This window comes from Calliopsis andreniformis, chromosome 2 (genome assembly GCF_051401765.1).
Source record: "Calliopsis andreniformis isolate RMS-2024a chromosome 2, iyCalAndr_principal, whole genome shotgun sequence".
Classification (NCBI taxonomy): Eukaryota; Metazoa; Arthropoda; class Insecta; order Hymenoptera; family Andrenidae; genus Calliopsis; species Calliopsis andreniformis.
Genome location: NC_135063.1, coordinates 12,188,347 through 12,215,255, shown reverse-complemented (window position 1 = coordinate 12,215,255; position 26,909 = coordinate 12,188,347). Strand labels below are relative to the sequence as shown.

Here is a 26,909-nt window from a genome sequence, read left to right as displayed (position 1 = left end):
GAATATTTTGTTATTGGCTACTAGGTAGTCTGGGGTTTAGATGATAGATTTTGGTTGTGTCTGACTTTGGGACTTATACTAACTTTTTTGGGTCTAATTGTAGACTTATTCTACTCACTTTGTTGTGTCTAATTTTGGACTTATTCTACTAGTTTTGAGATGTCTGACTAGGGACTTATTCTACTGACTTTCTTATATGCCTGAATTGGGATTATTTTTCTAATTTTAGTATGTCTGTCTTGTGACTTATTCTACTGACTTCTCTGTGCCTAGCCTGACTAGTACATATCATCAGTAGAATAAGTCCCTAGTCAGACACACTTCATACTTCATTTTAGGCGTTTCTAAAGTATATATTTCTAAACAGTACAATAATTATTCTACATTGGCTGATAGATCCAGTTACCTCAAAAGCTTATCACTTGTATAGACAAGTTTATTTAACCTATTTATTTTTAGCTTTATTTAACCAAAGAGAGCTTTATTGTCAGTGAGGGTCACCCTCTAACTCAGCCCAATTTTCAAGCACACTTCGCTAGTTTTCCTCTATCCTTGTTCTTCCAGCTACCACCTCTAAGCTTCTTCTGTTCTCGATTGATTTCACTCGAAAAAGTTCATTAACGCTTAACAAATTCTGACGCGAGTTTCCTTTGAAAGAAGGTCAAGCAAACGACGGCGACCCAGAGCGATTCGATTGATCCCAAGAAGGGCCTCGCGAGGTTATTCCGTACTCGAGTCAATTTTTAATGAGCAACTGTGAAGAGTATCGACACTTGGTCCCGAAAAAGGCTCGTCTCGCGAGGGAAGTTTTCTGCGAAGTTCGTACAACAGAAATATTTAGTATTTATTAAATATGACTAGCAGAAAGCCTAATAATACAGAAATATACAACAAATGTATATGTATGCATAACATAGAGTGATAGAATAATTCTTAAAAGAGCTAAAAAATTAATTAGAGTCGAATATGTCAGCTGCATTAGTCGTTTTGATCACTAATTATGGGTCGAAAAATTGTCAATTTTTGAGTTGCTGTAGCTTTGCGAAAAAAAATCGTACAAGAGCGAGCCTGGTCTCATTTGAAAGGGTAAAGACTCTACTTGAACACCCCTGAGTTGAAATTTCTCCAAAAAATTTTCCTACTTGACTACAGACCGTGAAAGGAAAGGTTGTTTTCCCTAAAATATCTTCCAAGTTCAATCGACTCTCCGGAACGGAATAAATTTTTTCCGCGACTGATTCTACAGTAGATTTCAAGCTTGAAGCCTCCCCTGTCCAACGAGACTTGAACGAATGTCCTACGATTTTTTTTCGCCGAGTTATGACAGTTTAAGTAAAAAGTGTCACTTTGACATCAGAATAACGCAATGATCCAAAGGTCTAAAAAATTGCCAATCTTTGAGTTGCTGTAGCTTTGCGAGAAAAAATCGTACAAGAGTGAGCCTGGTCTCATTTTGAAGGGCAAAGCTTCTACTTTTTAGTCCCTGAATGAATTTTTCCGAAGAAAATTTTCTACTCATCTGCAGACCGATAAAGGGAAGGGTGTTTTTCCCCAAATATTTTCCAAGTTCAAACTATTTTCAGGAACTTGAAAAATTTTTGTTGAAACTTTTTATGGCCTAGATTTCAAGTTTGAGGCTTTCTGTTTCCAACGAGACCTTAAAAATTGATCTGTGATTTTTTTTCGCCGAGTTATGGCAGTTTAAGTAAAAAGTGTCACTCTGGCATCAGAATAACGCAATGATCCAAAGGTCTAAAAAATTGCCAGTCTTTGAGTTGCTGTAGCTTTGCGAAAAAAAATCGTACAAGAGCGAGCCTAGTCTCATTTTACAGGGCAAAGCCTCTATTTTCACACCCCTAAGTTGAAATTTCTCAAAAAAATTTTTCTACTTGGCTACAGGCCACGAAGAAGAAGCTTGTTTTTCCCTCCAAAAAATTTTCCCAGGATTTCCAAAACCCAAAAGCCACAGTAGTTACTCAGAAAAGTCAGCCACCTCTCACAGGCCACAGTTTGGTCATCGTCAGTATATGCTGTCCCATTTCACTGGAGACTCTTTTTCCCTTCTCGTCTACACTAGAGGAAGCGAGAAGGAGAAAGAGCAGCAGCTGAAACCGTCTCATTCGTTGTATTTATAGACTGCTGCTCTCAGTTCCTCTGATCGTTTATGTATAAAGGCCGCCGCTACTTTGTTCCACGAGAAACAGGTATCCTACCAATGATATCGCGCGTTTCGCCACACAAGAGATTCGCGGAGATAAAGCGAGTAGCGAGAGGGAAATGGTCGAATAAGAAATTCACTGAAAGCACTTCTTTCCCGAGGACCCGCGAAATATCTGCACAAAGAGGCTTCTTCTTGCGCTTCCAGCTGGCGACTGCTGGCGTTCGAACGTTCTCCCGATTTTCACGTCTTTTCGATGCTTGCGCGAATTTGGTGAGATTGAAACAGAGGGAAAATTGAATATGAGGATATTCGAGGATTCCAAGATTGACTTAAGGGTGTATTCTAGTTCAGCATCATTTTTAAGTCTCCTTTGCAAATTTTCTGTGAAGAATCCACAAGACATTTTTTATTGTACTTCTGCATACATATTTCCTCATGTTTTGGGAATGTGTACAATTTCTTTGAAGTAAAAATAATCGAAATTAAACGAAGCACAGATAAATTAGTACAGACCCTGTAGTGAGTAGTGTTTTCAGTCCCCACACTTCTGGCTGTTCCACTTATCCAAAATAAAAAATGGAGGATCGTCTTCATCAGCATGAAGACAGCTATGTATGACAGAAAATAGAGTCGTAAAAGAATTTTGAATATTACAAACCTAGCCTCTATTTCGTACAATACATACCATTAACCATGTACCATCTCCTGCCCAGGAGTGTGTCATCCCTACAAAGAGCGTGTCACAGCTACAGAATATTCTCTTCGTTCCAAGAAACGTAACGAAACCGGAATCGTTTCTGAAGATTGGCTACCATTACGCGTGCACTCTGTTCGAGACAATTGGAGCGTCACAAGTCTGGACAATTCAGCAGAGTGACCCGAATCTCGTAGATGGACATCGAGCAGCCTAGCTCGCGCGAGCTATGGTCTTCTAGGATACGAGCCTGTTCACAACCTTTCAATCTTTCCACTCGAATTCAGAGCAGGCCCAATGTCCCTCGTCGCTCGTCCCGACAGAATGATAATGGCTTCGTTCCAAGTTCCTCCAAAACGTATCGCCGGCACCTTGCTAACAGTGGCATCGTTCGTTGCTCAATAGTGTTCCAAGACTTCTAATAGATAACCCAGTGAACCGCTTGGCTGGTTAGGCTCGTTCTTCAACAGCGTTCAGCGTTTTAACATTCGGGTCACTTGCCCGATCAAGCGCTGCAGGTGGCTCGAGCGTTACGGTACATTTCTGAACGACGCTTTCGATGGGACCGTGACGATCCTGGTAGTCGATTGGTTCGATAAAACGAGAACATCTTCAGCGAGTTTCGCTCATTTCGGTTAGTTCAGTCTTGCACTTTCACTGAGATTGGATAGGGTTGATTGTAGAGTTGGTTGAGGTGCTCAGGTGAGTTTGTTTTGGGTGTTGCTTGAAGTATTGTATAGAGGGTGAGTGATGTATGGAGGATGTATTTTGAAGGGTGGTAGGGAAGCTGTAGTGGAAGGTGAAGTCTTGTATCTCAAGATTAAGATGCTTAAATACTAAAGTAATAATGAGGGATGTAGTACAGAGTAGCAATTGAGGGAGAAGGGTCTAGTTGATTTTATTGTGTCTCTTGTGGACCCACTTTTAAGCGCCTTTTGGACTCCTTAGAAGCTTCTTCTAGGACTACGTTGTGACTCATTTTGAGACTCAGTTTTGGGATGCCTTTTGAACTCGGTTTTAGGACTCCCTTTAGACTTATTTTTAGTCTTCCTTTGGGCCCTTCTGGAGCTCCTTTTAGAACTTATTTTTCGGCTTCCCTGTTGGACTCATTTTTGGGCCTTCTTTGAGACCTTTTGAAGTTCCTTTTAGGACTCCTTTTGGAGTTCCTTTTAGGACTCCTTTTGGAGTTCCTTTTAGGACTCCTTTTGGACTCATTTATAGACTGCTTTGGTGCTTCTCTCAAGACTTCCTCTAAGACTCCTTTCGAGGTTCATTTTCTAGCTCCTGTCGCAGCTCCCCTTGGGATCCTCTTATTCCAACAAAAATCAACATCACCTATCAACAAACCACCAACACCTCTTCATATCTACATTAAAGTCCACATTAACCCTTCTTGCATCGATGCCCACCGCAGACAACCTGCAGACGAAAGATAAGGAAGTCCACATTCCAACACCTTTCGTTAAGTTCACTGGTCCGCGATTTGATCGTACAGAGCGAGCGAAGCGAGAGCGAATGCTAATTTCTCCTCGTACCGTACAATGACTTGTTATGCAGAAACACGTCCTCGCGAGCCAGCGAGCGCAATATCATGCCGCGAGCACGTCGATATTGCCCGATGCTCCTCCACACGGTTCTTTGAACTTACGACCTGATAACTCTCGGCGCTCCTTGGACGCATTATGTGGCCTGGGGAAACGGAAGCACGCGAGGAACTTTCACCGATAGACGTTCCTCCGAAGATCAAAGCACCTGCAAGCCCCGCCATAATATCGGCTTTAATACCAACGCGACTCTTCTGATGGGAAGCACAGACGCTTCCCTATCGTTGATAAAAATAATCCTTGCTATTATTGCCTATCTTTCTTCTTACTCGCGCGTTGCTTCCGGGAAGGGTTTAATTAATCGTAAAGGTGGATGATCGCGGGATATAAAATTATGCAATGGTAAACAGTAGTTAATGATGGAGATTTGTTAGCTTTGTAGTGATACAGATTCAAGGAGCCTATTTCGAGGATGATTCTGAGTATGGTTGAAGGAGGAATTTCTTTTTCTGTTATTAAAAGATCTCTTTCTTTAAGATTCTTTATTGAAGAAATCATGTGACATATTATCTTCAGTCTTTCTGTACCTTTCTTATTATTTACTTCAAGTAAGTAGGTATTTATAATACCTTTTGAAGAAGGTTCTATATTCTATCACACATTTTGACTATATTCCTCTTAAACAATGTCCCTTTTTTTGCTGATATCCATCTTTTCAACGAAATAAATTCCTATGAAATAGGTTAACACGTGATTTGAAACTAGTTCAGACGATAGAATATAGGTATTCGATGACAGTAAAGTAGAAAATCTATTCTCTGAAATAAAATTTTGATGCAGGTATGTGGGTCAGGCCGCGCACCGTGGAACGTGCTAATAGGATACTGTATTACAACTGCGTGCAAATTTGACCAGCTGTTATTAGCGAGACCTCTTTGCGATGCATGCAGCTACAGAAGATATTCTTTATAATATAATTGTCTAATTTACTTGCGATCTATTAGATAGCAGTAACAGAACTAGCAAGTTTTCTAACGAAATGATGCAACAGCAATTAACACGCGTATACTTTGCTCTCGTTATCCATTAGCCGCTATCTTCTTCGGCTCGTTAGAATTTACTAAATGATTTACGACACCGTGCACGCGAAGTTATTAGTCCTGATACGCGTGTTCGCTTAGAACGTGCACTTATTATCTGGGACCCGAGTTAATGTCCGCTTGTCACATCGACACCTTTTATGAATATCAATTTTAGTCGAGTATCTGGAAAATGGGCGTGGATGTACCACATTCATATGTGTGTATACGAGAATCAGCATGAGGTTCTAAGACGTTTAATAAATTATAATGAAACGAAGGAGATATCGAATACACGAATAAATAATGAGGGGAATATCTGTGTCAATTGAAGACTTCATAAGAAAATTGACTCTTGTCGATTTTTATCTTTTATTCTTTAGGAATGAAAAAACACTGTAGCTTCTTTAATTTTTGTTCATTTGGTTAGAATTCTTTTTAATAAAATATTCATCATAGTACACGATTAATAATTACGTTTTTGGTGGAATATTTGTGAATTTTGTTTCTGGACACTAGAATGTGTTTTTATTAAAAAGGATTTTAAGACATAAAAATCGTAGAAAGAAGGGACTGTCTTTGTTACGAGCTTTACAATTGCTGTTGAATTATTTTATTAGAAGAGTTTTTTATCGACACAGCATCTGTGCAACATCGCTAGTCTTAATTACTGGAACTCGAGCAGCGCGAATTGAAGTACGCAGCGACAGCGTAGGAATAGTTTCTCTCTGTGCGCACACGATCAGCTGTTCCGGTCGTTATCACAAATTGCCCGAGCAAACGAGCGTCATCCGACGTCCACGTTTATACCTACGCTCGCATACTTCTCGCCTATCGTGCTTTCCTTCTTCTTGGAGCCTCTGGGTTCTTGAGAAACTGTGAAATCCGGCAATTTTATTGTTAACAGGCCTGTGATATACTTTTATGGGATACATAGATTCATAATGCAGTTGTTGCTTAGGAGGAATACCTTGATTAATGAAGTCGATTAAAACGATAGCACTATGAGCGATGAGGGAAGTGATCGATTAAGAATGTTAAGTGGGGTTCAGCGTGTTAGACTCGCACTGATGATACTGAAGGATCGACCCTAAGGTATCTCTTAGTGGACTCTAGTGTTAATGAAATTTGTAACCACAGAACCATGTACGATCTTGTGGGCTATCCACTGCTTCATGGTTCATTCGTAATTTTATTGAATCAATGATGCCATTGGAGTTCTCTTTGATTCCATACGAGTCTACCATGAGCTCATGGGATCCATCCATGATTTTAGGGGATTCATTACGATCTCATGGGATCCATTGATGGCACCATAGAAGTCCACCATGCTCCCTTGAGATCCATTAATGATTACATAGGAGTCTACTACGATTCCAGAGGATCCAGGTACAATTCCAAGAGATCAATCTAAGATCTCATAGAATCCATTGACGATCCCATAGGAGTCCACCATGATCCCATGAGATTCGTGAATGATTCCACAAGAGTCCACCCTAATCTCATGGGATCCAATCACGAGTTCATGGGATCCACCTACAATACCAGAAGATCCATCCACTAATCCATAGAATCCATTGACGATTCCATAGAAGTCCACCATGATCCCATGAGATTCGTGAATGATTCCACAAAAGTCCACCCTAATCCCATGGGATCCATCCACGAGTTCATGGGATCCACCTACGAAACCAAGAGATCCATCCACTAACCCATAGAATCCATTGACGATCCCATAGAAGTCCACCATGATCCCATGAGATTCGTCAATGATTCCACAGGAGTCCACTCTAATCCCATGGGATCCATCCACGAGTTCATGGGATTCACCTACGAAACTAGGAGATCCATCCACTAATCCATAGAATCCATTGACGATCTCATACAATTCCTCTATGATCCCCTAAGCATCCTCCACAACCTCACAAGACTCTTCCCCAACCCGTGGGATCCATTCACGATCCCATAGGATCCATTGACGATCTCATACAATTCCTCTACGATCCCCTAAGCGTCCTCCACAACCTCACAAGACTTTCCCAACCCGTGGGATCCATTCACGATCCCATAGGATCCATTCACGATCCCATAGAACCCTCAACAACAGTAACAGCCATTAGAAACCGTGCAGGGAACAGTCCAGACGCTCCGCGTGAATGATGGTGCTGGTATCGCGGAAGTCGTTTCTAAATTGATTCGTAAATCAATAGCCAACCGTGACCGAATCTCCCTCCGCGATGTTCCACAGAGCTGATAGGGGCGCCAGCCCATCGCCACGACTCTCTCCCACGTTTGGCCCGCGTCTTCTCGGTAGCCTGAGCACCGATGATCTATATGCCGTGGTCGAACCGCGAGAGGCACGCAGAAGGCATCTCGGGCAGCACCTCGTGACATTTCGACTGGCTCGAGGATCGCTCGAGGATGGCTCCGGGACACACGGTGGATCTGGTGCCTCAGAGAAGCGCTGGCTTCTCTTTTCTTTTCACCGTGGTGCCTCGTTATCGGGAGGGGAGATGGTTATTTGCAGGTTGGTCGCCAACCGCTCGCTGGCTGAGGCTTTCTTGCGAGGGGGTCACCGTCTCGACTGGGATCGAGGAGCTAGGAGAATGCTCGATTACTAACGCCTACGAAATTACTCGCTGAATTAGTTTACTTCAAATCTGGGATACACGTTTTTCCTTCAAAAATGTGTGAAATTTCAAATCCTTTTTTTGGGTCTCTATATACGTTTCACCCCTCCAATGAGAAGCATTTTATCTGTAAGGCTCTTTTAAGGATATCTAATCCCTAGAAATTAGGGAAAACCTCGTCCATTGTTCTTTCTAACGATGACGTTATCGGTAATTCTTTGAGACAGAAATATTTAGCGGAAATAAATCGTGGTTGCAAGGGAAACTCCAGGGTAAACCTTGGTGTCGTGGCGGAAGTATAGAAGCGTCACGCGATGCACGATGCGCAAGAGGCTGATGTGGCTAAATACTATCGATTTGTATTAAAAAACGTAGGGAGTTATTACGACAAACATTTACTGCATTAATATTTCGCATCGTTCCGCAGATATTGTTTATCGTTAATCGCTATATGCTCGAGACTATAAATTATACTTACTATTGTACGGTTTTAATTAGAAGACTTCACGCTGATTAATTTACAGTTCATTAAACGGAATTCAGTGGTTTCCCTTATTGGCGAATCTCTTCGCGTAACGTTGCCCAGCTATATCATCACGCGTAATTGCCAATAAATTTCGATTGATTTCGGTCTTCTTTGTGCTCGCAGTGTTGTTTTATATCTGGCCTGACAGATATTTTGGCGTATTTTGTTGGATTAATATTTCTCGTGAAGTATGGAAATTTTTCAGCGTTATAAAAGGGAAGGCCGCGGAGGATTTATTTTATGTCTTTTTATGAAAGCTGAAACGGCTACAGATAAGCGATAATCTTTTAAATCAATATAAAACTTTACTGCCTACCAGTTTCATCTTTTTTAACAATAAATCGTTCCTCGAGCCCATTCCTACCTAATCTCGAATGAATCATTTTGATATATTTTAATAATTTCCGTAATTCTGAAAAAATATGGATCATTTATTCTTAATATCCTCTTAATCAATTTTCATTTCTTGCTGTCATATCGCTAGCTTAATAGCTTTATTGGCCACATGTGATACTATTTATTTATGCAACCCTCCCTTTCTGTGCATCGTTTCTTGATATTATGATCGTTCGTCGCTAACTAAAGAACACTCGTGTTGCAGGTAATGACAGACTGACGGTGCCATCGTTGATTCAGATCGGTAGCACATCAGGAAGATGGATCACCAGCAGTCCGCTCGAAAGGCGGTGAACTCGCCGGAAGTGGCGATAGCCAACGAGGTGTTCGACCTGTTCTGCAACGCGACCACGCTCAAGTCCATTCTCGGACACTTCAGGCACCTGTGCGAGCTGCTGAAGATCAGGCCGAACGCTATCACTCAGTTCTACCCGAAATTGAAGTCGAAGCTGCGATCCTGGAAGGCCCAGGCTCTGTGGAAGAAGTTCGATCAGAGGGCCAACCACAAGTGTTACAATCGGGGGAAAGCATGCCCCAACACAAGGGTACGTAAGAGTTTCGATAAGGAGGACATTTAATAGGGGCCTCGGAGGCTTTAAACATTTGTTCTGTTTTGAAGAGAAGGGTAGTATAAAAATTTGAGAATTTTTAAAGGGAGGAAGGGTTCAGAGAGCTTTTCGTTTATAAAGAGAGGAAGCATTTAAGAATTTGTAAAAGGAGAGCTTAAAATTTTAAGAATTTGTAAAGAGAGGATGGGTTTTAAAAAATATTTTTCTCAGAAATGGAGGGTTTAAACGTTTTTTAATCCTTTGAGAGAAAGAGGGTTTAACATCTTTTTATTTTTGAAAGAAGAAGGGCTTAAATATTAAGAAACTTTGAAGAGACGAAGGATTTAAAAATTTGTGAGGTTTTAAAGAGAGGGAGGTCTTAAAACCCCTAAGTGACCACCCCACCTGATAGACTAGAAATAGTACCCATACATGATAAGACAAAATCATTCAGCACCTCAGAACAAAGACAATGAACCTAACAATATTGCCCCAGAATACATTAACACAAAATTATAATACTTCTGGGTCCCAGAGCCAGAGAGTATTAAGTCCACTTGTTTCCACGCGACCTAAGACACTATATCTGATGCAGAAAGGTAAATCCATCGTTGATATAGATACACCACGATTTCCTTCCAAATAAATTCACCTAAGATCCTTTTCTAATAGCCTGAAAAATTCTTTTCAGGTATTAATCATCGGCGGTGGTCCCTGCGGGCTTCGCTCAGCGATCGAGGCGCAGCTATTGGGGGCGAAAGTGGTGGTCGTCGAGAAGAGGGATCGTATGTCCAGAAACAACGTTCTTCACCTCTGGCCCTTCGTCATCCAAGACCTCCGCGGCCTAGGGGCGAAGAAATTCTTCGGGAAATTCTGCGCGGGCTCCATCGATCACATCAGTATCCGACAGCTTCAATGTATCTTACTGAAAGTCGCTTTGATCCTCGGCGTTGAGTTCCACGAGAACGTGAGCTTCGATTCTTTGATACCGCCTCCAGAGAATCAGGAAGAAGGCAGTGAGTAACTCGCCCCATTTTCTGATCTGCAATCGTAGAATTTTGGTATTAGTTTTTTACGAAGTTCCCAATTTTTTCAGAAATCGGTTGGAGAGCGAAAACGACACCTGCAGATCATCCAGTATCTCAGTACGAGTTCGACGTGCTAATCGGTGCAGATGGTAAAAGGAACACCTTGGAAGGGTTCAAGCGCAAGGAATTTCGAGGGAAATTAGCCATCGCTATAACAGCGAATTTTATAAACAAACGAACCGAGGCAGAGGCGCGGGTGGAAGAGATCAGCGGAGTAGCTTTTATCTTTAATCAGAAGTTCTTCAAGGAATTGTACCAGGAGACTGGTATCGACTTAGAAAATATAGTTTATTATAAGGATGACACTCACTACTTCGTGATGACTGCTAAGAAGCACAGTCTGATCGACAAGGGAGTCATTCTGCAGGTATTGACGTTTTATGTGCACTACTGTATATAAGTGTTTAGACACTGTGAACTAAAATATGCAGAAAGTACACTTCAAGTGAAATTCTGTAATATAGTTTTGGCTATAGACTATAAGATTGACAAATATCGATGAGAATATTTGATACTTAGTATAAATAAAAAAAGTGTATTTAATGCATTTTCAATAATGTGCAAGTGTCCAAATGCAAGGTGATCAGTTTATCTGGAAACCCTCCGAGTGTTGGCAGCATTTATTATAATTGCTTTTAGAGTTGTAACCAGATAAACTAATCACTTTGTATTTATGTATAATTGTGTATATCTGAAAGCAGACAATTATAGATGATAATTAAAACGTAATGGTGGTTTGGACGATGCTTAGGATCACGCAGACACTGCCAAGCTACTCGCCAAAGAAAACGTTGATCGCGAAGCATTGATGCTGTACGCTCGAGAGGCGGCCGAATTCTCGACCGAATACCAAATGATGGACATGGAATTCGCTGTGAATCATTATGGCCAGCCAGACGTGGCTATGTTCGATTTCACGTCCATGTATGCAGCAGAGAATGCTAGTCGGGTCCTGGAACGTCGTGGCCACAGATTGCTTATGATACTCGTTGGCGACAGTCTTCTTGAGGTATATAATTCTCTTCTATTCGCGAGAAACCTTTTACAAAAATTGACTCAGTATCCTAAATAGGATACTGAGAAATTCTGAATGCTATTAGGTCTTCAGATTGTGAAGCAAGTTGTGAAGCAAGTTGTGAAGCAATGCTTTGCGCCTAATGACAGTATCAGGAACGTAACAATTGTTGCAGCCCTTTTGGCCAACTGGCTCAGGCTGTGCGAGAGGATTCTTGAGTTCGTTAGACGCATGTTGGGCGATCAAGCAATGGGGAGCATCGATATCGCCTCTGGAAGTGATTGCAGAGCGGGAATCGATTTACAGGCTGCTTGGACAGACGACACCAGAGAATTTGAACAGAGATTATGCCGCGTACACGCTGGACCCTCATACCAGGTATAATGCACTACCTTGGTAACATAATATTGCTGCACTCTATCATTTACTCTGGTTTTGCAACGTCTCTGTGTATTATATTGGTGCAGTATATTAAACATATACAATTGCGACTGTGTGCATGAAGATTTTAGTTGTAAGCTCAGGTTACAATAAAAAAGGAAGTGATATCGATCCAGATACGTGTATATAAAACTTGTGGTTTTAGAATTGGGGATTCTGAGTAGCTTTTTCTTCTATATCTGAGTATTTCGTATAAAATTCTTTAATATTAATTGAAATGTGGATAATATCATTACTCCCGATAATCTTCTCGCTGTCTTCTCTTTAAGATATCCAAATCTGAATGTATCCTCTGTAACTCCAATGCAAGTGCGAAGTCTCCTCGATACAGATGATCCCGACAGCATCAAACAGCCTCCTATACAATCTGACGTTGATATCCCTAAGAAGCGTCGTCGTCGCGGTAAGTCTGCCTAGCATTTCACAGCACTTTTTACTATTATACGCATACACGTTCACAGTCCACCAAGAGAATACTCATTCACTTCTCAGGAAGTCGATGCAAGCTCCACAGAAGTGATTTTTAGTCTTCAATCCCTTCCTCAAACTATCCATTCAATTATTTTGCTTCAGAAATGGTTCATAGGACTGTGAATGTATTAAAAATCATCAAGATAGCTAGTACAAGTACAAAACTCTTCATCATTCTTGTTTCTCGTATAGATCTCCGTGGAGATTCTCAAATACATCCAGACATGCTGCTTCGCTGGCTCCAAAGACAGGTTGCCTTGTACGATTCTGTCCGAATAGAGGACATGGGTGCTTCCTTCAAGAGTGGTCTGGCTATCTCTGCGATCATTCACAGATACCGTCCAGATCTAATCGATTTTCATAGTCTAGACCCGGATGAAGTAGTGAAGAACAATCAGCTGGCCTTCGACGTCCTCGAAAAGGAATTGGGCATAGCTCCTGTGAGTTCAGTCACTTATAGAAATAAAAATTCTGTAAGAAATAATTCTACAACACTAATGCAATAATTTTCACAGATAATGACGGGGGAAGAGATGGCCCAATGCGATGTTCCTGACAAGCTAGCCATGTTCTCCTATTTGACACAGATATACGAAGTTTTCCGTGGTGAAATACCGTATATTAAACACCCAAAATTAGTAAGTAGATTTGTAAGATGACAGAAGAGAGTGCAAGCATCTTTAACGCATAATCCGTGTTTTATAGTATTCAGTATCATGTCTGAAATCAGGGACGAACCGTTTACCATCACCAGAATATATTCCACTGAGCGAGAAATATCCTTCGAGCCCAAGAATGTCCGATCCTTCCCATAGGAATCGTGCTCCATCACACGTCGTTTATAATCGAAGATCAGAATCACTCTCATCTCCTATCCCTCAGATAATCTCTCTGCAACCCGTGAAATCGTTAGATTATAATAACAATAGAGTCGAATCGTTAAGCGAGGAACCAGCAGAAACGGAGGACAGGTTTGCGATAAGCTGGATAAGAAATAAGCTACGGAGTAATATAGTTGCGACGTCGTTGAAGAAATTATTCGAGCCGTCAAATAGTTTCGATACGGAATACCACAAGTATTATCGTATGGAAAATAGTAAAGTTAACGAGCTACTAATATTCTGTTCTGATCTCCATTCATCTCATTGTCAGTTGTGCATAATTTGTTACTGTATAACGATTTATTGATCGTGTTTCATAAAGGAACCCGAAAACGAGGAAAGGCCCGCGCATAGTAAACAATTGAGCCAATTAACGCCTGATCAAAAAGTTCATTTGCTCGACCGTATCGTCAGACAAGACAGTGCAACGAGAACGAGACATTCACGATCGAGACATAACGAGAATTTAAACCCCGTGGACAAAAAGGGAGACACTATTAGTCGACGTTCTCGAAAGAGACGAAGCACAGAGAAAATGGGTGTGACAGTGGTAAGTTTTCTTTCGTTCAAAGTCATATAGAATATCGACCATCGTAACACGTAACATCATGAGACAGAGGAGAACTTTTTGACTACGATTGCTGGTTAATCATACACATATATTTTTTTAAGATTTTAGTTAGGAGACCATCAAAGGTTCAAGCATTCATTTTGTACTTATTTTTTACCTCAACGCTTCGCATGGTCTGATTCGAAATATTTAAAGCGATCATACGTTTGTTTCTATGTGAATTATTGTTAATAATTTTCTGGAGTGAAGAGTACGAAGAATCAGATGCAAATTCGAAGAGTTGAATCACATGTTTTACTTCTTATGGAATAAATACAGTGCTCAAAAAAGTTATGGCAGAGAAAAATTTTTGGGCAAAAGTTGGTCAACTTTGACTAAGGATAACTCTGCGAAAAATCGTCGTAGGATCATGATCTTTTTTGTAAATTAAAGCCTGAAGTCTTAACTTTAAGATACTATATCTAGATTTTAAGTTCAACGCACCCTTAGTATTGTAACTCCTTGAATCTGAGGACGTGTTTGTCATATTGAAAATCGCAAAGTTTGACGAGATACACAGGCTTGTTAGAATTTTTTTCGAAGATGCTGTTTGCAGTAGCATACAGCTTGAACCTTCCTCTTTAATTTAAAAAAAAGAGCAGGTCGCTGCGATTTTTTTTCGCAAAGTTACAGGACTTCAAAGTAACCCTTGCATTTTCGCCATATACCGCCACTAATTGCTATTCTGTAAAAATACAAGGGTTACTTTGAAGTCCTGTAACTTTGCCAAAAAAAATCGCAGCGACCTGATCTTTTTTTTAAATTGAAGGGGAAGGTTCAAACTACATGCCGCTGCAAGTGGTATCCTCGAAAAAAATTTTAACAAGCCTGTGCATTTCATCAAACTTTGCAATTTTCAATATTACAAACATGGTCTCAGATTTAAGGGGTTACAATACTAAGGGTGCGTTGAACTTAAAATCTAGATATAGTATCTTAAAGTTAAGACTTCAGGCTTTAATTTACAAAAAAGATCGTGATCCTACGACGATTTTTCGCAGAGTTATCGTCAGTCAAAGTTGACCAATTTTTGCCTGAAATTTTTCTATACAAAAATAGTATATAAAAGCTTCTGCGATTCCATTTTCTGTAATATATTCCACAAGGAGTTAAAACTGAAACACTAACATAAATCACACACGCACAAAACTTACAATACTTATATCCTATAGTCACGGTGGCAGAAGATTGAAGCACTTATGTATCATGGGATAATCGTATCGTTGTTAATCATAATTATTGGAGTTACCATTACCATGGTGCAGAAGGAAGTCGTTACGTTCTAATCACTTCGCATAGTCGCCCAAAGTATCAGTGGAAACATTATGAAAACACTATCGGTTATGTTGTAAAATTTTTTCTATATCTATATCTATGTTATAATATATTTGCTACGCAAGCTTTTGTACTTGTCCTATTTACTAAAATCATTTAGACTCATTAGACAGCGATAGAACTTTTCCCTAGTTGTTTGAAACAGAAGAATAGTAGCGTAGCTGAACTCGAGATAGAGAACCCTCGATCTTCGTCTACCCTGTGATCGTACGAACTTTAATAGGTAGTTAAACCACGTAACATAAGTTGAGTTAAGTTATATACCATGTAAATATAATAATTGGCATAATTGAGAGTTAACTTGAAAGACAAACATAACATTGTTGTGATTGTCTATGATTGAATTAATGTCAACGCTGTACATGTTTTGCGGTGCATGTAAAGGAGGAAAGGCAGAAGAGACTCGCAGATATAGAGAAAAATCGTACGGAACGTATGAGAAGACGACAGTATTTGCGATACATGGCGACGCAGCAATTTTACAAAAGTATGCAGATGCTGCAAGCGAACGCGAAACGCGAGAAAGACGAGCCGTTCGAGGATTACTCGATATTCTTATACCGCCAAACAGCGCCGGATTTCAAGGATAGAGTGAAATACCTTGAACAGAAAATCTTGTACCCAGTAAGCTGGACAGAGTGAATGATTTTGGGAGTGAATAATGTCCTTTTGTTTGTTTTGAATAAACTTCTAACAAATTAGGCGAATTTTACAAATATTATTATTGTATTCATCCGGTGATACACTGATGGATAATATAATAATAAATATTAGATATAATACTGCAAATATGTAAATGATTTTAAGCATGAGCAACTCATTTACATACAGATTTGTTACCATAACAAGTGTTATATTATTTTGTTATGTTTTATTGTAAAGGAAGGACAAGTATGTTAACTAACGATACAAAGGGAAGAGAAGACTTCGAACTTTCTGCATGGAATATGAACATCAATCATGTATCGCAGGATATAGAAATTCTGAGTCACATTACTAACTCTTCTCACATCACAAAAGGTGTTATAATATCAACAGAATGCATTTATATATTTCTAAAAGACTGTTACACTAACATTACATATTATAAATGAAATAAATTCAACCATGAAACACTAATTCGCTATTCATATTGAATGTATATTAATAAATTTTTTGTTTCTTTCCATACATGTACTATATATTATACCGCATTCTTGGCTTGTTTGTAAATTTTTATGAATTTGTGATTGTCTTAACTCACCACATCTTGTACTAATTCTATTTATTTCATCGTATGAATTCCTTCTAGGATAGAGAACCCAAGATACACGCTGGCCATCGTAGAAACAGCATAGATGAAGAGTTTTCTGGTAGAATAAAGAGTATCGAAGACAAACTCAAAGGATCTACTCCGTCTGAGAAGAAGCCTAGAGATCTTCTACGTGCCATTGGTGCGTATTGACTTCCCATGCTTTTCTGCTACTACTATTATTTTATGAATCTACTCAAAAGTAACTGTACATAATTGTTTTATTACACCATGAAGGTAAGATCGAGAAGACTGACTGGAACGTGAAGGAGATCGAGAAGAAAATCGAAGAGAACAAGATGGGTCGTTCGGTTCGCCACGACAAAGTAGAACGTGTGCCTAAATGGAGTCGAGAACAGGTTGGCATACCGAACATTAACAGTAGCCAATAATCAACCTTTTCAGATGTGTATATGCTTGATTCAGTTTTTAGCTCGACAAATCAAGATGGAGAAGAAGGGGCACGATCAGAAGGAGTCAGATAGTAAGTACGCTGATATTGACAATACCCTGAAGAGTATAGACAGGAAGATCAAAGAGGGTAATGTGCTCGGGTACAATAAAGTCTCGGCTATGGCTGAGCAGTTTTCGAATAAAAGTCAGGACGCGGAGCCCAAGGTGCAGAAATCGGTAAATACGATATTACAGAAACTTCAGTACTCGAGGATGCATAGTCAGCAAGGTGTTCGAAGTCTTTGTGACGTTCATTGTATCTCGTGCAATAGTTGGTTCGAAGAAAGTCGATTTGTTCTGTGCACCTATCTATCTGTAAATACTATTTGTCACTTCTTTACATATCACATAAGAAACACACTTAACGAATTAGTGTACAGTGTATGTAACTCGAACAACATATACGTCCCTTACAAACAAAATTATCCTTCATTGTAACTATTTACTAAAATGTCAGATACCTTGTTCCTAGTCGTATTAATATATTTGTAACGATTAACATGACACTAGAGATGATAACTTGTTTAAGGAACTACATGTGCTGACTAAAATTCTTTTGTATTGAAGGACTGAAGTTAATCGTTACTACTTCGCGTTCCCAACATTTTCTTACAGAACGTTAAACCTACGATAACGTTGCCTACTCAAGGAGGCTCGGAGATGTGTCATTTCTGCAATAAGAGGGTATATTTGATGGAGAGACTCAGCGCCGAAGGGAAATTCTTCCATCGTGGATGTTTCCGTTGTGAATATTGTTCTACCTCATTAAGAATAGGTTTGAATCTGTCTTCTCATATCAAAACACAGAGTATCTAAATAATCAAGCTTCTACTCACTGATAATTTAATTACAGGAAATCATACGTTCGATAGGGAAAAGAATGGAGGACGATTCTATTGCACGCAACACTTTGGCTTCTCAGGAACGATAAAAGCTCGTGCGGAGAAAAAGAGGCTTACTTCGTTGAATAAGGAAAATATACCTAATGCACCTGTGCATGTAAAAACACCCGAAAAGGTAGAATCGAAATTACAAGCTCGTCTGTACAAATCTCGTTCAAGATCGGTAGTATATACGCAAAATATGTTTAGGCGAAAATACCACTAGAAGGGGTTGTTGGTCTTGATCTTCTCGATCGTGGACAAACGCCAGAAAGAATAGAATTCGAAAACTTGGCAGGTATATCGGACGCTGAAGAACCTCAAAGTCAAATGGACGAGGATGAATGGACTGATAGGAATTTCGGCGCCTCCACTGCGGAAATGGGCTCCAGCGATGATATCTCAGACATGAGGTACAGTGTTTGAATATTTTTTTAGCTACACGAGATTAACACAGGGTGGTCCTCTCGCTAGGAAAGCAGTGTCGCCATGAAAACATCGCAGTGGGGCTCTATCGCAACGCAAGTGACTCACAGTGCTCTTATGCACTTTTTCGCTGCCATGTTTTTGTAGTGGTACTGTCTTTGAGTCTTCTAGCGAGGGAATCACTCTGTATAATAAATTAACAGTTTTTCTTCCCAAAATTAGTGATCCTTTAATCTTATTGTAAAGTGTATATCTTTATTGTATCTTAATAGCGATTCAGACGATGATAACGAGGTCTACGAGGAAGCAATAGACCAGCCATTGACCACTGAAGGAACCCTTGAACTAGCTAAAAATTGGACATTGCGGTATTCTCATTCACACACTGCGATGGGGCAGTCTGACACTGGAAGTAATGAGTATGAGGATTCCAGTGATGAATACACGAACGAAGGTATTATTATCGTATTAGTCTCGAGGAAAGTGCATTGTTAGTTTTTTAATAAAGCTTATTTTCGTTTAGACGATGAGAGTACAACTGCCACGGAAGACGAAGAAGACATACGAGCGCGGGAAATCAGGAAGCAAGAAGTGCGGGTGAAACATTCTACTCGCAGTACCGACACGGATAGTGGTTCGGAAACGGAGGTGAAAATCTCTCAAGATTCTGTAGATAATAGAATTCAAGAGCCACTTGTACTTCCTGAATCTGTTTCTGTGCAAGCTCCTAATTTAGTATCGTCCCAGGAGACGAACATGAATAACAGTCCCGCAGTAATTGATAAAGACATTGGCCCTAAAGGTACTCAAGACCCATCAAATACAGAGACACTGAAGACTGATACGTCTATATTAAATACAGATCATCAAGTAGGCGACATGGTTCAAACTGAAGCATGTGGAAGCGTAATTCCAATACCTGATACCTCCTTTGATTTAATTTCAAGTAATACAGTAAATAATGTCGTTAATTCGTGCACCTCTTTAGTCGCTTCAGATTATTTTACTATAAAGAATAATTTCAATAAAAGTTGCAATATAGAAGAATATATTTCGGAATATGAAAGTTTGATAGATGAAAATGTTCTTCCAAATTCGAATAAAAATCAAGAAAACATTAATGAATTGGCGAATGAAGATAGAAGTGGTCCTATTATAGGCCACGGTGAAATTGGTAGTACCGAATTAAATGAAAATATTGTTTCTATAAATAACGAGGCAAATAAAACAAGATTTTCTAATGATAAATCTATTCCAGAAATAATTCCGATAGACAATGAGCCAAGCAATATTGTTCCCTTTGGTTTAAATGTTTTAACTTCAGAGACAAATAATGCATTAAATACTGAACTGCAAACAGAGTTTGCAGGAATTATGCTTCCAGATGCTATCCCAGTTAGTCAATCTAATTACGATAATACAATGCTGCTTGACATCGGAGAAAATGGAAGTTTCAAGGAGAAGCTACCGGATCTGATTAGTTCTTCGCCAAGTCGCAGTAGAGAATCATCGCCATCTTCCTCGTCTGAGATTTTCAAATCGACTGAAACGTTGTACGATGACTTAAACACGTCCGATACGCAAGATAAAATAAGTACAGAAGGATTGGAGTCAGATGATGCGAAAAAATCGAAGGAACCAGATAGGGATTTGTTAAATGAAAAGGGAAGCAAATTAAAGTTATCCATTAAGAGCATTAAACAGATCCCAATCGTAACAGTTACCTCACCATCTCCGACGAATGAGAAACCATCTGAAAAAGCGTCTGTCGAAATTTCGAAATTAACAATTCCTAAAGAAGTTCGTCAATCAGTTCAGTCAGATGGAAACAGTGCATTCGATAAGTTGAAGCGAGACTTAAGACAAAGGAAAGCAAAGAATAAAATTTCAGTGGGTGAACTTCGTCCACTGTCCAAAGAGAGTGCTCAAAAGAAAATAACTAAGTATTTTGTGGAGGAGAAGAAACAGAAAGTTAAGCCTCGAAATAAAGATCCGCCAGAAGTGAAAATTGTTGAGTTGGATATCAAACCCAAGTTATCCAGCAAAGTTGAAGCGAAGGATATAATGAAATACTTTCAAAAGGCGAAGCAAGAATCTCCAGAGAAATCAAACGATATTAGTAATGTTGAGAAACCTAGAAATGAATGTGATCTAAATGTTAGTGTTGATAATAAGAATATTGATGCTGTTAATCAGCAGTTTGAGCAAATAGAACATGAAAGTGAAGGACTTCCTTCAATAAATACTGAAGAATTAAAATCGAAACCAGAGTTTAATACTCTGCCTATGGAATTGCATTTACAAGGCATAGATAAACAAAATACTGAAAATTTACAGAAAGTAAATGATGTTTCTATGCTTCTAAGTGAGAGGAACACAAGTTCAGGTAGCAAAACTTCAGAAAATAAATTACCTGAAGAGAAGACGGACAATTCCCAAAATAATATTAAAATTAATGTAACACAGATGAACTTAACTCAACAACTCGATAATAGTATCTCAAAAACTAAGTTAAGTGAAGATAAAACAAGTATAATAGTTGACTCCCACAAAGATACTGAAATTAAGACAAACCAAACTACATTAACTCCACAACTTGATGATATCGCCACAAATACTCATTTACACAAAAGTAAAACAGATATCTTAGCTGATTCTACTAAGAATGTTGAACTTAGTCCAACATTAACTTCTCAACTTGGAGATAAAACAGATACTACAATTAATTCTCATAAAGATGTACAAATTAATCCAAACCAAACAACACTAACATCACAACTCAGCAAATTTAAGGTAACAGAGATTAATAAAACCAATGCCTTACATTCAAGTGACAGTACTCTAAATATAAAGAAAGATGCTACAAATAGCACTGGTATATTAAATACAAACTCAAAATCTTTGTATGAGTTGACAAGCCTTCCAAATGAATCAGCCGCAAAAGTCAAAGTTGTTGAACAGAATATTGAAGTGCCGAAGAGAGTAAACAAAATAAATATCAAAATAAGTATAAAAAGAAATGTAAATAACACAGCTTTACCAGATGCATCAAGCGAAGCTCCAAAGAGGCCAGAAAGGAAGCATGCACACCATGAAATCAGTCCTTTGACGACACCTGTTATTCCTAGTGCACAGATTGTTCCTGAAGTTCCAGTAAGAACAAGATCTGCGAAAAGAAAGCCCATAGGTGCATCTTCTTCGATAGAATCTACCTCTAATATACAATTGAATTCTGCAACAACCAGTGAAAGATTGACTGCATCAGATGCAGGCAAAAATATGGTACACCCAGAGACTGACGCAAAGCATTCTGTTGAAGTGCCTAGTTATAATGAAGAGAACAAAGTTTCAAGTACGTTAGATCACTCTTCAATGGAACAAAATTATTCACATCCCACTAAGTCTCCATCAAGCAAATCCGATCAGCATGAATCTACAAAATCCGCGCCTCCTAAACCCGATCGGGCAAGGAAAGAAAAATGTGTAGTGTCTTAATATATATAAAGTAATTTCCTTAACACAACATATACGAGTGCATTACATATGGTGAAGAAATCTATGAACACGCTTGTTATATTTCTGCGAAAGTGTATTTTTCAGTTTTATGATTTACATTTAGGGAAATTATGTGAGATATGTTAATAAAGTAAAAAAAATCTAGATATTACTTATACGTTGGCTGATGGTGATGTATCTTTTTAAAATACCCAAGGCCATTGAAGAAAAGGTAAAGCATTTTTACATATGAATGGAGTGATCTATTAAACTAATTTTAAATTAACAGTGACTCAAACCAATTAATTGTTTGTGCTTGGTTTAGTGTTCATGCTAAAACTGGCAATGTAACTTACCAATTTGTATTAATTTTCGAAATTACCACCAGCCAATACTTTATTAAAAATCTCACTATCTCGTTCTGGAAAAAATTCAATCTTTTTTGTGTTCAATTTTACAGAGATGTAAGAAATGGGCGATTACAAATGATTAATAGCTCAGGAACATTATACATTTTTTTTTAGTACATTCATGTCACTTTTGAAACTCATTGCAACACTGAAAAAAAGCAGAAGTAGAAGGTAGACATTGTTTGTTATGACTGAATGCATCATGTTCCTTGACATTTTATTTGTTGTTGCACTAATATACTAAAAATGATTTTCTGTTTTTTTTCTTGTAACAACTAGCATGTCTAATATTTATTATTATCTACTAATCGGCATCTGTTCCCACAGGTTGCCTCTAATGATGCTACATCTGAGGAAAGCGAGGAGAATTCAGCCACAGAAATATCGACTGATTCCGAATTTGAGCATGATGGAGCAACTCCCACTCAGCACGAAATTCCAGAAATAACAATCAACGATTCGTACATCCGCAAGACTAGGGGGAATTACGTGGAACCCAAGAAAGTTCAAGTGAAAAGCAAAGTTATATCATCGGTCAATGGAAATCTAAAGCAAGAAAAGGAGACGGATGCAAAGTCACAGTTAACGAAAACGGACCACACCAATAATCCTCATACAGGGAAAGAAAGTAACTCGAATTTACAAGGGTCCAATAATATAATCCGAATTCCATTAATAAATCCACGTAAAGGGGACTATTTATTAAATCGAACTCATTCTACAGAAGGTATCGCGTCTAAATTGTCACTGGAACTTAAGAAAAAATATTTACTGGGCGGCACAGCTTTTGGTGGCTCTGTTATGAAGTCTGGATCAGCTTCAAATGTGGACACTCAATTACGAAATCTAACAGATGCCATTTCTCAGCACCAGAAGCTTCTGAACCCAGCTCCAGAGCCAAGTCCAACTATGCAAGCGTTCTTACAGGGTACAAGCAAGCTAAGATCGAACAATACTCAGTTGTCTCCTATATCGCCCACGAACCTGTTCTCTGCGTCTCCTGTAAAAACGTATACAGCCAACCGATCCCCTCAGAATCTACTAAATAACGATGGTCCAATTTATAAAGCTACAATTCTACCTGAAATTTCGAAAACCCATTTACCAGATTTGGTAAAAGAGTCAAGTATTCTGAAATCGAAAACTGCTCCTAATATAGTCTGCAGTGAGTCTAAGAACACAACTGATAAAGAGTTGATGAAGGAACAAGTAGCCTCTAGCCAAATGAATACAGCAGTTAAGACCTCCGAGATACTGGAAAATGTTAAAAATTCGCAGAATGTAGAGAATAATTTTACAGTAAATGTGGATGAGACGAATGGTTTTCGGCCACGAAGTCCTCTACACGAGACCTCTATCATCGTTCCACAAGTGGATTGGAGTAAAAATAAAGAAGAAGCGAAGAAAACTGCTAGTTCTGGAGATTCAGAAATAGACAGCGATTCCTTGTCTTCCAGCGACGGTGAAGTAGAAGGTCGTCAGAACCAACAATTGGCAGCTGTTAATTTATCCCCACCAAGGTTACAGATTCACAGTACAGATGGGGATTTGCTGTTAGACGAGGAAGCCGATAAGTACAAAGATTTAGACTTAGACGATGGCCAGTCGTTTGAACCAGATTCTATAGAATGTTCGATATTGCGAGATAAAGAGCTAAACAATAGGATGAATTCTGCAGCTTTGGATCCAGCTCCTTGCTTGAACAAAACATCAGTCGAGCTGGAGCTAGTGAAGAATGAAATTGAGCAGCTGGAATTGCAAGACGATAGCAAGAGGAGTGTCAGTAATTGCAGCAGCCCTACGTCAATTGCATCTGCTATATCTAACAAACACGATGACTCTGAAGATAATGATGTTACAACAGCAGCACTTACAGAGACTGAGTTCTCAGAATGGGCTCGTGATGGAGAGGTCTTAGTTTCAGATGATTTACGAGACGTCGAATTCAATATTAACCCAGAATTTATAACCACCAGAAGACACACTAATAAATCATTGTCTGACTCCACTAAGATGAGTTACACGCCTATAACAATAGCCAAAGAAGAAGACTTGACGGACATGGACTTGGATTCCTCTAGGTTGGACAAGAGGCCAGATATCCCAAGTAACAATACTTCGAAGCTTCTAGCTAATGGCGAAAACATAGACTTCATGGACACAGATAATGATTCTTTATTGGATGACAGTCTACAGGACGCTTCTAATATGGTAGTGCTTAAGAACAGAGGGTATATTGAATTCGTCGATACTATTAAAACCACGCTAACACCGACTGGTTCTAGGAATAAATTGAATGCTGATGCTCCAATAGCGAAATTGGAAGTGGAAAATGATTCGTGCTCGGAGGAAGAGGCGTACAATGATAGAAATGTGATAGAGATAAACCCAGTCACGATGGACGATGTGATGAACAAGTTAAATGGTGCTAATAAATTGAAGAACGAAGTTGAGAATATTACGGAGAAAAAACTGAAAAATGGACAGGATCAACCTGTCGTCGAAGCAGTGAACAAGGAACTATTTCATTCGATGGAGGAGGACAGTTTACTGATTGTTGAGCCAGCTGAAGATACCACAACCAGTGAAGTAATCACAGTTCTCGCTAGTCCTGTTAATCCACAAGTTTCGATAGTTCCAGCCCAAGTTCAAGAACCAAATCAAGAAGAGCAAACAAAAGCAGTCGCAGATTCCAGCAATCCTGATTACCTAGAATATGTAAAGCGTCTACAGTCTAGAATCGCTGAGTTCAGCAATGCCAAAGACTCCATAGACATCAGGAAATCCAAGAGAAAGAATTCGAAGAATTCTATACAGACTCGTACTGCTGAAATGATAGCTGAAGAGATTAAAAGTCAAGAAACGGCGATAATTAACAGTTTTAATTCTCCAGCTACCTCTAGGAAACTGGAAGAAATCACGAGGGAAAGATCTAAGCAGAAGAATGTGATACAAGACTTGTTGATGGACAAACTGGAAGCTCATAAACAGAAATCCGCAGAGAAGAAAGCAAGGAGAGCTGCTAGAGCTTCTTCCTTCAACTCTACGCCTGCGCTATCGCCAATAAAGCCACCTCTTCCTAATGTTTTATCCATTAATAAGTTTGAACCCACGTCTACAGTAACGCCAACGAATAGTCCTCTGCGTACCACTTTTGCAGAAGCTAAAATGTCTCTGGAGCTATCAGCGCCTCAAGATGCAAAACAGTTTCTCTGGAAAATGGAAACTGAGAAAGACACAAACTTTGGGAAGAGCAAAAACGAGGTCCAGCCTTCTGAAAGTACAGCTATCAAAGCAGACACTGAGATGGAGAATTCGTTTAAAACTCCAATTGCTCCTCCAAGATTGAAACATGAAGAGGCAAGGAGAACAGCAGAGAAGGCGAGGCAGGATGCTAGAGAAAGAGCCAGATTGAAAAGCGATGAAGATTTAGGGCTCAGTCCAGAGGACAAAATCAAGGAGCTGAGAATGAAAGTGGCGCGAAGGCAGCTTTCAATGGAAGAGAAAAAAGAGGAATTGCAGTCTGAACCACGACCTAGAGTTTATAGTTCTGGAGCGAATAAAGCTGGATTAAAGCTGCAAACGAGCAAGAGCACAGACAATATGAAAGCCATAACAGAGGCAATCAATTTCTCGGGTCTGTCTACTGTCACTGCAAAATCAATGGACGAGTTGCTGCACGCTGATAGCTCCCCAAAATCACCGAATAACTCCGCTACTGTTTTGAAGAGAGATAAAAAGCAGAAGACCAAGGATCCAGAAAGAAGAAAGAGCATCATTCAAGCAGTCTCAGACTTCTTCTTCAAAAAAGAGTCCTCCCCATCGCCGTCCAATCAAAAAGACAAATTGTCCATGTTCCGTCTAACATCTAAATCGAAAGGCAAAGTATGTATACGCTGTTTCTCTCTTTCTTTAGTTCCCTCGTTTCTTCTACTGTAAGGAGTAAACGTATTCTCTATCTTCTTCTCACTAATTGTATTCTAAAATGTTTCAGTTATGTAAATCGTATTCGGAAGGGTCTGATGTAAGCAACTCATAAGTCATTGATACTAAATTTTTCAGTATTAGCTTTCTTATGCCACTATTTGTATTCGCTATTGTATATCGTGCAGGTACTTTGATTTTTATTTTCCTTTGCTGCATTTGTTCACGTCTGCTTTGAAGGGGTAACATATTAATCAGCATAAGCTGTGTTATATTTTGTTTGCAGTGTATAGTTGTTAAACCGTATAGTAACAATCTTCTTTGACTAAGAGCATGTTACATTTCTGCATACACAAATTATTATTTCAGTATATTCATCTTTTGTACGCTTTGACCAAGTTGTTCTTTTTTTTAACTAAAATATGCTAATATGCTATGTAAATATTGTCACAGTATTATTTAAAGATAGATAGATAGATGAGAAACCTAATTCATCTTTTTTTATTCAGCTTTTCTACAGTGTAAATCGTCAATTTATTACTTTGTCAGTCATAAATGTATCTCGTTTAGATACTACATTTGTGTGCGTGTGTGTGTGTGTTTAATATGT

General features: G+C 39.1%; 1 protein-coding gene across 3 annotated transcripts in view; it reads left to right on the top strand.

Annotated features, from left to right (window-relative positions):
- Mical (Molecule interacting with CasL) overlaps nt 1–26,909 on the top strand; it is a 63,876-nt gene that overhangs the window by 32,842 nt on the left and 4,125 nt on the right. Inside the window, exons 2-21 of one of the 3 annotated variants that reach the window (XR_013003513.1) lie at nt 9,236–9,575; nt 10,270–10,594; nt 10,675–11,033; nt 11,418–11,675; nt 11,857–12,059; nt 12,392–12,525; nt 12,786–13,033; nt 13,109–13,231; nt 13,797–14,024; nt 15,804–16,043; nt 16,711–16,852; nt 16,948–17,069; nt 17,116–17,340; nt 17,779–17,938; nt 18,017–18,180; nt 18,255–18,457; nt 18,743–18,924; nt 18,994–19,118; nt 22,703–26,260; nt 26,370–26,487. Coding sequence is in view for 2 of the 3 variants with exons in the window: in XM_076392482.1 (XP_076248597.1) it covers nt 9,291–9,575; nt 10,270–10,594; nt 10,675–11,033; nt 11,418–11,675; nt 11,857–12,059; nt 12,392–12,525; nt 12,786–13,033; nt 13,109–13,231; nt 13,797–14,024; nt 15,804–16,043; nt 16,711–16,852; nt 16,948–17,069; nt 17,116–17,340; nt 17,779–17,938; nt 18,017–18,180; nt 18,255–18,457; nt 18,743–18,924; nt 18,994–19,118; nt 22,703–26,260; nt 26,370–26,399 (7,314 nt within the window). In the remaining variant the exon portion in view is untranslated. Of the gene's footprint in view, nt 1–9,235; nt 9,576–10,269; nt 10,595–10,674; nt 11,034–11,417; nt 11,676–11,856; nt 12,060–12,391; nt 12,526–12,785; nt 13,034–13,108; nt 13,232–13,796; nt 14,025–15,803; nt 16,044–16,710; nt 16,853–16,947; nt 17,070–17,115; nt 17,341–17,778; nt 17,939–18,016; nt 18,181–18,254; nt 18,458–18,742; nt 18,925–18,993; nt 19,119–22,702; nt 26,261–26,369; nt 26,488–26,909 lie in introns of those variants that run through there. The other 2 variants (XM_076392482.1, XM_076392483.1) reach the window with 2 other exon arrangements.